The sequence below is a fragment of the Ascochyta rabiei genome, chromosome 1, assembly GCF_004011695.2.
Source record: "Ascochyta rabiei chromosome 1, complete sequence".
NCBI classification, from domain to species: Eukaryota; Fungi; Ascomycota; class Dothideomycetes; order Pleosporales; family Didymellaceae; genus Ascochyta; species Ascochyta rabiei.
The window spans coordinates 2,235,902-2,248,593 of NC_082405.1; the positions used below are offsets into that span (position 1 = coordinate 2,235,902).

Consider the following 12,692-nt stretch of genomic DNA (forward strand, 5'->3'; position numbering starts at 1 on the left):
AAGCTCCACCGGATCATCTTGTAAAGCTTCTCGCACGAAGAAATCACTGTCTTAAACCAGTTTGCATTGTCCATCTTCGATTCCACGCAAAATACCTTGCCTATCTTGCAACATACGACTAATCTGCGCCTCCCTCCTGCAGAGCAGCAAAAGCCGGACACAAAAGCCGCAACGTTCATTCAACAAAAGTGGTATGGAGGTCCTGAGTAGAGACGATAGTGCTGAGGAAGGCGAATACATAACCTTAGTCCTCTATAACTACGTATACTCAAGGGCCTTTGCTGCTCCATATTGAAGACATCCAGAGAGTGTAAGAGCGCCCACGAATTTACTCAGTCACCAATCGTCTACATCTCATACCCACTGCAACGATGCATCGCTAGACCTCGGATCACTCAGACTTTTGACACTCATCGGCTTCCCTCGAGGTTGGTCTGTTCGTTACCAGAGTAAAACCGGCTTGATCGTACTCCCAAGATGCATGTCCGTCAGAGCCTTCTCGAAATCCTCAGACTGACTTCGTTAGATGGGTTATAGCCAATTAACAGTGCAAAATTATCTCTTACTGGGTAGTACTTGACCAGCTTCTCGATCGGACTTTCGCTCAGTGTTAGCATCCGCGTGTACGGTACCCGGATGAAACTCACAAGTTGCCTTGCCGATACCAATCGATCATCTGCGGTATGAACTGATGGCAGTCGTAAGTACTGATACGTAGGAACATCCTGCAAAATACTGACCTTGGATGGCTGTGCGTTTCCCTCAACGGACCCACGAATAGCGGTACCGCGCTGCAATCGTCAGTATAATCGAAACTAGCTTCCCCGCTCTACTCACATTCAACAGCTCGCCAAGATCAAGATCCATTGTCTTCCCGTTCACGATGCCGATCAAGATGATCTGGCCTTTGAAATGCAATGCCTTGACCGCGCCCGCAATTAGGGGTACTACACCCGTTGTGTCAAAGACCGCATTGGCGCCCGCTGGCACAATCTCTCGGATAGCTATAGGAAGGTCGGCTGTTAGATTCCTGAAGTTTGACGTATCAATCACATGTGTTGCTCCCATCTCTTTAGCAAGAGCAAGTCGCGACTGGATCCTTTCCACTGCGATGATGGTCTTCGCGCCTCGAACATTGGCAGCCTGCATCTATATCAGAACAAGAGGTTCGCTGAGATGCTGCACATCAATGTAGAGCTGGCTGACCATAATTGCGGACATGCCGACACCTCCCAGGCCAAGAACCTTTCACAAATAGGTCAGCACTCATGTATGTTACAGTGCTCTGAGAGGTTATGGCTCCACTCACAACAACAGCGTCCTTATTCCCAACATCCACTACCTCAGTCACGGAAGCAGCTCCCGTTTGGTAGCCACAACCCATAGGAGCGAACAGCTTCAGCTCTTCTTCATCCTTCACAAGCTGCTCGACGTTCACGACGGATGCCCCTTTCACCAACGCAATACTGGAGAAGCTCGACTGGCCAAAGAATAATCCGCCAGCAGACTTTCCATCGTCCACTTGAAAGACGCCAGGCACACTGGAGAGATTCTTCACGTGGAACTCGTTGCAATAGCCTGGTGTCTCATCTTCACAGGCCCGACACTGCTCGTTACCACAGTAGTCAAAACTTAGTAAGACCTTGTCCCCTTTCTTAACGTGGCTGATATTGCTTCCAATTCGCTCGACGATGCCAGCACCCTCATGGCCCATGATTTTCGGGTACGGTTGGAACCCAGGTGTGTCTTCTGGAAATGTCGAGATGGCAATATCGGTGTGGCATATACCCGAGGCTACGATTCGGACCAGAAGCTCGTCCTCGTTTGGCTCTCTCAACTGCACCTTCACTATGCGCCATCGAGGATGGGTGCCGTCTGGTGCGTCGCTCACAATCGCGGTCGTTGAGATAGGATATGACATCTTGGAATAAGGAAAGATTAGAACTAAGCAAGGGATAATTGAATGTTTGACTCGAGACTCAACACCCGGACATTGGATGGTATTATAGTACGTATTTCAGCCAAGCCGTAACGGGCACTCCGGAGGAGAGCAAAGCAAAACATGGGAAGCTAGTGGCCAATCAACGCCACGCGAAGAATGCACCACGTCTCACTTTAATCTAAGAAGTACTCTAAGATGGCAACCGCCAGCTTATCCTTAGTGTATATTCGGTCCGAGGTTCACTTTTGTAGCCGGTCGCAACTCACGTGACCTTACACACAACCAATCAAACAACCGAAAACGCTACTGTCACTTGCCCTTATTTTTGCATTTAATCACGGTTTTCTTGGATCTAATCATGACTCAGAAGTGCAGAAAAATCTTTGTTGAACTGCCGCAATGTAAAACAAGGCACCGTCTTTCCTCAGATACGCCGCTTTCCTGAGCCAAGAAATCTGTGGTTGACAACGCCAATAGGCAACCAAACCCTGACCAAGTTCTCCGCGGTCGATTGTAATGTCAGTACGTCAAATCTAGCCAACATTCTAGATTGTTCTTGCAGAGGCTCTTCAGTGTGGCTTAACCGAACTTCCTCTTCCTAGACTTCCTCTCTTTGTCGGAATGAAGGTCCTTCTTCTCTTGGATCACGCGCTTGCGGTCTAGTTTGATAACTTCAGCGTGGAGTGAGAGGAACCCCTTGTCAGGGTCGAATCCGTTGCTAGGATCAATCGGTGACTCGATGTTGGCCTCTCTGAGCAAGGAAGGCACGTCGCTGAGCATGACTTGGATGCGGTCATTCTCGCGGCACCACTTGATGAGTGCTGTGATAGGCCCAGCGTTGAGACCCGAGGGCAGCTCCTGTAGCCCGAGTGCAATAGCAAGGAGAGGGTAGTCTTGTGCCTCCCAGATGAGGCTGGACCAGTGTTCTGCCGTGTAATCGGTTGCTTCCATGTCTGGAGGCTCATTGTGGATACGAGAGCCGTCTTCCTGAAGATCCCGCCAGGTTATGTATCCGTCGACTGTGCTGGCTTTACAGGTCGAAGCAGGAGGCAGACATCGGACCATGTTAATGACATTTGCAACATCGCTAGGACCCATTCCTGAGCGTGACAGACGACTACCTCCTCCTCGCCACTGATAGTGTGAAGGGAAGTAGCACAAAAGTTCCATGATCGTGAACTCGACGTCTTGAAGAAGCGTGATGTCGATATGAACCGGTGTGGCCACGCTCTTGAAAGAGCAGAACCTCTTTCGATCTTGCTTAACGAGATAGTTGCCAGCATCTGTGTCTTTATCCTTCATAGCCAGCGCCATAAGGCTGGCGATAGGTTGCTTGGTCTTTCGAGAAGTCATCGGTATACCTGTACCGCTCCAGGTTTTACCTGGCGTAGGTGTGAATGCCGCTGTGCCATTCGGATCTAACGCCTTCAGCCAGCGCCAACCGTCTTCAAGATCGATGACATGATCTGGGCAGTCACGAGCCTCCACATAGTGCGATTTCGGTTGGGCGACTGAAGTGACGAGGGCTGTAGGCTGCTTCATGTCGGCACCGATAATGCTGCTTACCAAGCCGCTATCGATCTCAGAGATTCCTTTCATGTGCGACCATGGCAGCACCCAATCAATTCCTTCGAAGTTAAAAACCTCGTGGTCAGATCCATCACTGAACGTAGACATTTGCGGCAACAAGCCGAACTCTGGATGTGATTTGCCACCCGGAATGTAGTTCTGGAGCCCACCCTGATGAACCTCCTCACATGTCAAAGGCAACGGACCCACCGGAGTGAGTTTGAATGCTTGGCGGAACGGGTCGAAGACGACAGGATGGAGTCCAGACCAGCAGACTTGACGCCATCCCATCGGGAGGATTAATCCAGGTACGTAGGAGACATCAGGCAAACCGTTCCTGAGAGGGACATAATGCGGTTCAAAGACAAGACGTGGATCTGCTGCCGGCCACGGGTATGATGGATGGCTGCTCCCACCGGGTGGATACATTAGCTGCCAGTCCGTGGAATGTAGAGTGGGCAGTTCGTCACCATGAGCAATAGCCATCTCGAAGGAAGAAGTGGCGGGCTCAGCGGATGTGAAGATTTGCTGTGATGGCTCTTGCGGCGAGATTGGTGGAGCTTGAGTGACCCGTTTGGTTGGCTTGAATATCGAATTGGTCTCTTCTATGGGTTCATGCTTGTTAGAGGGAACAAGATTGAGTCTAAGTATCTTACCTTGATTCTTCATCTTGTTCTTCAGGCGAGAACTGCGACGAGTTGACGATTGAGTGGAGTGTTCAAGCGCCGACTCTGCGTCAACCTCGATTAACGTGGGTAAGGCCCTTAGTCTGCGTTGAGATAGGACACTCGGCTCTTTGGATTCAAAAGAGAATGCGTTGTCCGACGTTGATGGCGAGAATGGAGTGTTGAAGTGACTGACAACGGCATCTGGAGTGCCTGGCGGGCGAACGCGTCCCCTTCGCTCAGGAGAACGAGGTGATTCTTTCTTGTTGCCGCAGTGGCCGTCAAAAAGCACATCTGTAGACTGGTATGAAGAAACATCGTAAGTGTAGGAAGGTGTTTGTGGGGATGGAAGTCCATGCCAGTTGGACTTGACTCGCTTGAGCATCGGTGTTCGCGGTCGCGGAATCATGGTATCTGAGGAATTATCAAGTCCAAGCTGTGCATCATGATCACCAAGTGTGACGCCTTTAGCTGAACATGCTGTTGACAGTCAGATTTGGATGCTTATGGACTCATGAGTGTTTGGTCACATACAGGTATCGAAGCGTCTCAGTCCTACGCCAGCTTGCGATTTCGGTGGTGCCTCGTCTGTCATGACGCTATCAGTCATGATCAATAGATTTCCTAGATACTGACCACTGGGATGAAGCGCTTGTGGGAGCGGAAATGGTATACGTATTGCGCGCTCCATGGTATTTCGAAGCTTCTCGGCACTGTTTGGAGGCAGCTAGTGTTGATGAGGGAGTGGTCTTGAGGTCATGGCTGATGATCAGAGGTGCTCGTCCCCTTTGCAATTTCTTGGATCACAGTGAGAAGGAAGGTGAATTGGGTCGCAAATCCAGGTCAGATTTGGTACCAACTCTCATTCACCTTCACTCGGTGACCTCACAATTGCCTAGGCATACTACCAGAATGCAGTTGATGGCCAATTATATTTGTTCAGTACTCAAGACTTCCGATACAGCATCCGAGCGTTGGATAGCTTGTTTGCGGTTATAGTGGTGGATTGCAAAGTAGGGCAACAATGGTTGGGCCACGATAAAGGAAGGGAATGAAGGGCGGTGAAGGCAAGTTCGTCAAACATTCGCGTAAGACCTATTTAGTAAGGCATTTGTGACTGTAAGGATTCGAGAAGAACGAAAAATGTACGTGGAACAAGGCCTGAGCAGTTACAGAGTTGATGTTACCTAGGTAGTACTTGATGTTGGTTGCCTCTGTGGATGTTATAGGTGCATGTGTTGTGCACTCAATAGAAGATTGCAGGTCCTTCTCCGTCAAAGAAAGTCTCGTCCAACAGACTCAGCAGAACCTTTTGACCCACCCACGACTCCTCGACAGTGGGTCGAATGCGCTCAGGGGGAAGCACGAAGCCAAAGTCACCAGTGTCGGGCAATTCGATGGTGTAGGACCACTCAGCTCGGCCTACAGCATAGACATGGTCAACACCCACACCGGTGGTGGGGTAAAGTACAGCACCACTGGGTCCGAAGGTATAGGTAGTCTGGTTGGTGGAATTTGCTGCAATCTCCTGGCTCATCAAAGAGGCAGCACGTGTCCATCTGCCAAGCTCCGGCGCATAAAGGTACTCATTATGGCCGAACGGACAGAGGATAAGCTGGCTATAGCTGTGCCAGTCGATGTAGAGCTTGATACCCTGCTCGTCACGGATGTTGCGGAGGAAGTCGTCCATCGCAGCATTCTCTGGGGCGTCACGTGGTCGTACACCACGGTAGGTCTGCGAGCACTCATTGTCAGAAGCTCCACGTGTATTGGCATCCCAGTTGTGCTCCCAGTTCCTGTTGATATCACGTCCGTAGCAGGTCTGATTCGCAGCAGTAGCTGGGGGCGGCTGACGGTTCTTCCGCCACAGTCTGTCTGTTGTTTGAGTATGGACAAAGCCTGCTAGAGTTAGCAGATAAACTGTGTACATAGTAGTCGAGACATACCATCCGGATTGACAATTGGAAAGATGTAGAAATCGTAGCTGTTCAGAAAGGTCTGTGTTAGATTGTCACCTGACTTGTAGCCATCGACGAGCTGCTTGGTTATGTACTCCAGTGTCTGGACACTATCAGAAATTGCCGTAGCTTGATTAAAACTCTTTTTGTTACTCACCGGTGCAACGATCCACTCTCTAGCATGGACGGTGCCATGCCAGAGTACAGCGGGTTTCCCCGGACCATCGGCGCCCCACATATGGATACTGTGCACAACGGTTAGCCAAAGTCGTACATGGAAACGTTGGAAAGGGCAAGATGCAAAGACTCGTAAGGCTTGGTAGCGTCCAGTGGTAACTTACCCGTAGATATCACGACCTTCATAAGAAGTACCTGAGCTAGTCCAGTTCGAATTCTCAGGGAATGACTCTTGTAGCTGCTTGAAGTACTCGATATGGTCTTCGTAAGGGTGGTAGCTATCGAACCAGTCACCGCTGGTGTTGTAATCCTGTCTCTTCCAATACGACCTGACCTCAGCCTCAGAAGCGATTGAAGCTCCGAGATCTGCATGAAGAACTCGTGAGTTCAAGCCCAATGCTTCGAACCGGGCCACTTCGTGTCGAGGTATTGCAACATCGATATGGTCAGAGGCTGACTCCCACACGTTGTGAGACAGTTTTGCGAGCCTCTCCTGGACATCCGCTACATGTCTTCCGGTTTTGACATGGTAAACTTTGGTCCCTTCGTACAAACTTACGGATGGGCTACGGATGGAGACACCCGCAGCGAGGGACGCTAGAGCAAGATGAAGAACGAATCTCATGCTTGGAGCTCACTATGAAAAGAAGCATCTCGGATGGGCATGAACCAGCGCACCTTATATATAGCAAGGAGGCAGGCCTCGACACCTAGTGTCATGTGCTCAGCCTCGCTAGCATGTTTTCGAACCTGATATGCCGCACTGGCCCATCTTGGCCTGCTTATCGCCCGAGACGATGAGGCGTGTTGCTTGCTTCGGTTATGCCGGATAGACGTAAGATATCACTGATACCGAGTGATACAGTATGAGGAGACTGTCTTGACCTGCCATATTAGACCTAGTCAAGGCATGGCATTTCTTGTGTTCTCGTAGACATCGACCGTCGAGACGTCATTTCTGCCAAGTTTAGCTCGTAGCGCCCGTGTCAGGCCTCTAAGGAAGCATCAATCCTGACATATTTGAGCGGACTTCTTGCGTTAATTTGCCGTTCATACAAGGCATGATTTGATTCTACTTGAACTAGATCGAGAGCAGTACAGCAACGGACATTTGAGACCTTTACGAACTTCCTGAAGCAGACTGGGATATGTGACGTCAAGAGCCACAGCGATGTGCTTCAGAGACTGTTACTATCTGTAACATAAAGATGTTAGCTGAAAGTACAGCAAGGCAATAGACAGTGTGTTAAGGTTGCGTGGGGTATCGAAAAGACGCGGACTGTCTTCCGGAGACGCTAAAGGTCGGGGTAGCGCTAGACCCAAAATAGTCGAGACCTTTGACTCTGCTTTGTTCCCTGCACCTACTCTACAAGCTCGTGGGCTTTCACGGGTCACACATGGCGAAATGGTTTGGTTCACATACATAAGACACCCCACAAAACAATGATTTTTTTGGATGCCAAACTACTTATTGCATACATCACATCTGATGCGGTCTTCGATGACAACCTCCAACGATACGCAAGTGCTTAGAGTTTTACCCCACCTTAAATCCCCCCCTGGTTTTTTTTCCCAAGCGCCAACGCATCGTCATAATTATGGGGCTATTCAAGGGTGGATCCAACTACTTCGCAGTCTTTCCAGTGGCATCAGGAAGGCGTTGTTCCCATCAGAAGCTGTATTGACTTTTCGAAAAGGCAAGATCCGGGACGCAATTCGAGATTTGCATCATGGCAACATTAGTTCTGTAGACCTGTCTGTTTGCGCCTCCAAAAATATCAAATATGTTGACAAGTCGCATCGATGACCACACGCTGTAGATCATCAAATAGAATGCGCACATACTGGTGATAGTGGAGAAAACGTCTTGAAGCGATCCTTTCACTTTGAAGTGCAACGTTATATGCCACGGCTGATCTCGAGAACCTCAGCGGCGCGAAACATCGAATCTGTTCTTGAAATCGAACAAAGGAACAGTTTTGTTCTTCGGCCCCTGACTAGCCCCCGCTCATCAATGACATAAGTCATTGTCATATCACAAAGTGAAAGAGTCTACGCGCAGTCTTTCACAATGCCTCGAAGTCCTACGTCTATATCGAAAACCCAAGGTTTAACCCGAAACTTACTCGTTAATCCTTCTCACCACCCGAAATTTCGACTCAGACTCTCAGATCCGATCATTGCCTAGGATACAGAGTTTGACTACTGCACTTCCGAAAATCTTCCAAAAGTTCAAATTTGAGGACGGTCAATCAGGTAAGAGAAGAAGGCCGCTCTTAAGGAAATATATCAAGATATGTCCCAAGAACCGAACACTAATGCACTTACGTTCGGGAACATCGAAGACATATTGGAACTTGCGCAGAAACAGTTACACGGTCGCTTCAGCGATCCAGAATACTCATATGTGCACAACGCGCTTGATCATCTCTTCTACCTTGGAATCCTAGAATGCCGCGCTCATCGAGGCAACCCAGCTCAAATTTTGAAAGAATGTTTGCAAGATGAACGAATCGTTCTGGACCGCCACAACCGACTCCAAGGCAAGATTCTTCTTCAACAAGAGATGATTTATGACGTATCTGAGAGCCCTGAGAATTTCCCACTGCGTCATCTGATCTTGGAGAAAGGCATCTCACTTCCTGCCAACAACTTCAGGCCGATTTACCATCTAGTGGATGATCCGGAGAAATTACAAGCAGCGCATAATGCTCGGAGGAATATAGCAGGGGCTACTACGCGATCTGATTCTTCAAGCCCCCGTACAATGACTGGCTATGCTCCTAAACAGCATGCTAACAAGTCAGGGAGTAACCACGATAAGCTATACGATGCTCCATCTCCCGAGCACAGCTTTCCAGATGGAAACATTACACTTGCTGAGATTGCAGCGTTCATACCACAATCAATAAAGAGCTGGGACATCATCGACCGCATCATCTGGAACAGTGCTAAGGCGGAAGACATCGCTAAATTGTTCAACAAGCACCGTGCGATGCCCGCCGGCGCGATCGTCAACAACACTGTTTACATGATGATGCGCGGGCAGATGTACAAGCGCAGCAAAGAAGATGTTGCCTACAAGGGTTGGACTGTTGGTACACATCAACACATAACAAAGCCGGATGAGTTCGATCCTCACAGCATAAGCGTGACTGGGTTTCGTCGGCCTCGAATTTTTGCAAATCGATCTGACAACCCTGCTGATCCCGTCCCATTCAAGGACCTCGCCAACGGTGTTGCAGTGTGGCCAGAGCACGGGGACGCTCTGGACCTGACTCGTTGCGTCTCTTGGTGCGTTGCCAACCCAGAAGCTCAGTACTTCTACCCTGTTGACTTTCAGAAGGTACTCCACGAATGCCTGGGTGGACCAGTAATTGTGAAACCTCGCAACGAAGATGCTCAAATCCTGTCACGCCTTCGAGTTGCTGGCGGGACCTACAAACCTCGAGATCGTGTGACAAAGGATCTCAGCGATGATGACACTGATGAACACAAAAGAGACGCTGTTGCGCATTCAGAAAAACGCAAGAGAAGCACTCGCGTTGATGGATATGTAAATCGTCGCAAGACACTCTCTTCACGCTCGACCCGTGCCTCGCGCACGTCAACCGCTCGCACCACAACCGGAAACTCATCGTTTAGTTTTCAAATGGTCGATTCTGAGGATGACACAGATGACAATGCGTACCAGGGCCCGAAGCGAACAAAAAAGAACAAGGCTGCACCTCGTCGCTCAGAGCGTACGAAGAAGTCGGTACAGTACGACGATGGCGCAATGATAATCGATGAAGAAGAAGGAGAGCTGGAGGAAGACCAGGGTACGGAGAGGGAGGCTCAGAAAAACGATAGTATTGGAGATGAGGACGACGTTGACGATGGAGAGAACGACGAGATATACCAAGACGAGTAGTACAGCTGATGTGTCACTCCCGCTGCGAGCCTAAAACTGGATGAACTACCTGCTTGCTTTTTGAGAGCTTTGCGAGGTCTTGAGACAGATTTCAGAAAGATAAAATCATCTGAAAATATCTTGTTGCTGAATGAAATGAATGATCTTGAAGATAATTGTGATCATTTAGACACAATGATGTACAGTTGTAATACATGAGATTCAACAACCCGGTTTTCTCTACTCATTGATTTAGACTATATGCGAGGTCTCATCCAGAGCGAGATGAAGGCTGTCGTATTGTGAAAATTCCGACAGTTGCCTAAGGGTCTCTGATTGACATCTGTTCTGACCCATTAAGAAAGAATCTACATATATACATAAGACGTGCGTAAAAGGCATTTCGGCTAGAGAGACGACTAGCCTTATCTGGAATGTAAAGCCGAATAGTGAGACTACATACCAAGGTCACAATCGGGCATAGCTGCGCGTTAGTTGAACTTGGACACGATCTGAAATATACAGAGACCCTAAGTGAATGACTGTACAGGGTCGCGGCATGGCATTCTGCGATCTACCGCGACAGATCTTGAAGCTTCCTCCGGACGCACATTCACTCTGCAGTTAGAATGTCTTTCACCGGCAATCCACATTTAGATAAATGTGGTGATTTCCTTGAAACTGGGAAATTTACCACCACCGTGATCGCAGTTGCTATCAACTTCTCAAAACCGAGTAGTTCTTTTGTACCATGGTGGGTCGCCGTGAACAAACACAGAAACAGGCACCCAAAACCGCAACGCACCCCGATACCCACGACATGCAACCTTTTCGCACAAACAAAGTATCGACCATCTCCGGAGACCCTCAGAGTATCATCAATACCAATCAGGATAGTTCAGACGAGGGTCACCAGAATGGAAACATGCAATTCAACCGGACCACTTATCCCAACGCCGGAGCTTTCCAACACCTTCCAGTTCGGCGAACTCTAAGCGGAGCCCCAGCCCAGGAACATCCAAATGCCTACACGATCTTCCTGCGCGACCTTCCAGCACACTGCTATATTTTGCCGCCCGTACCGCTGAACTTCACCATGGTGGAGCTGATCGTCTTGCTACCTAACTGGTTCAAGAACAAATCTGTCGTAACGCGGTTCATGAACAATAACCTCACGGCGGCAATTCACTTCATGATCCTAGAAGAACATCGATATCTCCAGTTTCCTACCGGAAAGGAGAAGGAAAAGGCAAGGAAGACCATCGCGGATGAGTACCGCCGTGCAATGCGCAAAATGATTCCATCGTGGACAAAGGTAGGGCACACAGTGCCGTTTGGCTGGGATCCCAACTCACTAGCCATGGATGGGTTTGTTCCAGATGATGTGGAAATGCCCGGGTATCGCAGGCCAGCGTCCATCCCCTTCCGTGATCTGACAATGGGGGTTCAGAAGATCCCAGAAGGTCCCCACGCAGGCGATCTCACCAGTGCTTTGCAGTTTGCACTGCAGCGCCCCGAGATTTACATGTTCCCGGAAGACTTGCCAGTGATCTTGAATCATATTGGTCCAACCAAGATTACAATAGCACATACAGATAGGGCGATTGTTCGACACTACGACGAGATCAAGCGTGAGGGCGATCATGCCAAGAAATATCCCTCTCGACACAACGGTCTTCGTCCAACTGCAGAGGAACTTGTTGCCCGTCTCTCTCCACATGAGACTTTTGAACGCGAGAAAATGCACACGGTGGTGCAAGCTTTGCGTCAAGGCGGTCGACCTGCAGCTACAGAGTCTCCTGAAGTATACGATCCGCCATTCATGTTCCAGCGGAGTGGGTTCAATGTTGCCGGAATGCTGCCACGGAACCAGAAGTCGGTTGTGCTTGCACAGACTCAGCCAAACCTAGCGCACGAAGTTGATGAGCTCTTTCGTCTGCCAGCACAAGTCGAAACAGATGCAGTCGCTTATCAAACAGTCGAGAAGTCGCCAATCGTTGGGGTGGAGCGATCTAGCGAGGCGACAATGGATGCTTTACTGCGACCGTATCAGGGTACACATGATAGCCGCACGCTTAAGCTAACCGCAGGCCGACCTTACGCTCCCAGTCAACTTCTTCGTCACTGTGTTGAAGGTAACATCGGTTTCGATGGAAGTTTCTTTGCTCAGGCTGCTCGGTACGCTCAGCGATTGGATCAGATCGGTACACACTGGTGTGTCGAGCATGTGCCTTGGCTTGCTCAGATACTCAGTGCTGCTCAGCTTGAAGATAGAGTTGACCTCTGATGGGAGTTTGGAGGCTGTGGTTATCGAGATGGGAAGAATTTTGCGATCAGCTGGTGGAACCTCGGTTGGACTAAGTCGATTGGTGTTGTGATTGCATAGAACTCTATCGTTCGTTACGAGCTTGAAAGTGAAGGATATTGAAGTCGGTCCGAGATTATTTCCCTTGTTTCATGTTAAAAATGCTCGCCTCCAAGAGCCTACA

The 12,692-nt window shown here is 49.4% G+C and overlaps 5 protein-coding genes across 5 annotated transcripts; 2 read left to right on the plus strand and 3 right to left on the minus strand.

Moving 5' to 3' along the window:
- Positions 1 to 441: 441 nt before the first annotated feature.
- On the minus strand, positions 442 to 1,921 carry EKO05_0000674 (uncharacterized protein; the record flags this gene model as incomplete). The annotated part of the gene is made up of 7 exons (XM_038936516.1): positions 442 to 513; positions 567 to 597; positions 648 to 688; positions 741 to 791; positions 838 to 1,143; positions 1,207 to 1,245; positions 1,310 to 1,921. 7 exons carry the CDS (start codon positions 1,919 to 1,921, stop codon positions 442 to 444), a joined length of 1,152 nt encoding a protein of 383 aa, XP_038803214.1.
- A 600-nt stretch (positions 1,922 to 2,521) lies between these two features.
- Positions 2,522 to 4,786, minus strand: EKO05_0000675 (uncharacterized protein; the record flags this gene model as incomplete). The annotated part of the gene is made up of 3 exons (XM_059635476.1): positions 2,522 to 4,116; positions 4,168 to 4,647; positions 4,711 to 4,786. 3 exons carry the CDS (start codon positions 4,784 to 4,786, stop codon positions 2,522 to 2,524), a joined length of 2,151 nt encoding a protein of 716 aa, XP_059491459.1.
- Positions 4,787 to 5,422: 636 nt separating this feature from the next.
- Positions 5,423 to 6,936, minus strand: EKO05_0000676 (uncharacterized protein; the record flags this gene model as incomplete). Its single annotated transcript, XM_038936871.1, has 4 exons — positions 5,423 to 6,075; positions 6,123 to 6,237; positions 6,292 to 6,379; positions 6,476 to 6,936. The coding sequence occupies 4 exons, from the start codon at positions 6,934 to 6,936 to the stop codon at positions 5,423 to 5,425; spliced, it is 1,317 nt and encodes a 438-aa protein (XP_038803216.1).
- A 1,671-nt stretch (positions 6,937 to 8,607) lies between these two features.
- On the plus strand, positions 8,608 to 10,224 carry EKO05_0000677 (uncharacterized protein; the record flags this gene model as incomplete). The annotated part of the gene is made up of 1 exon (XM_038944761.1): positions 8,608 to 10,224. One exon carries the CDS (start codon positions 8,608 to 8,610, stop codon positions 10,222 to 10,224), a length of 1,617 nt encoding a protein of 538 aa, XP_038803217.1.
- Positions 10,225 to 11,023: 799 nt separating this feature from the next.
- Positions 11,024 to 12,490, plus strand: EKO05_0000678 (uncharacterized protein; the record flags this gene model as incomplete). The annotated part of the gene is made up of 1 exon (XM_038944762.1): positions 11,024 to 12,490. One exon carries the CDS (start codon positions 11,024 to 11,026, stop codon positions 12,488 to 12,490), a length of 1,467 nt encoding a protein of 488 aa, XP_038803218.1.
- Between the last annotated feature and the right edge of the window lie 202 nt (positions 12,491 to 12,692).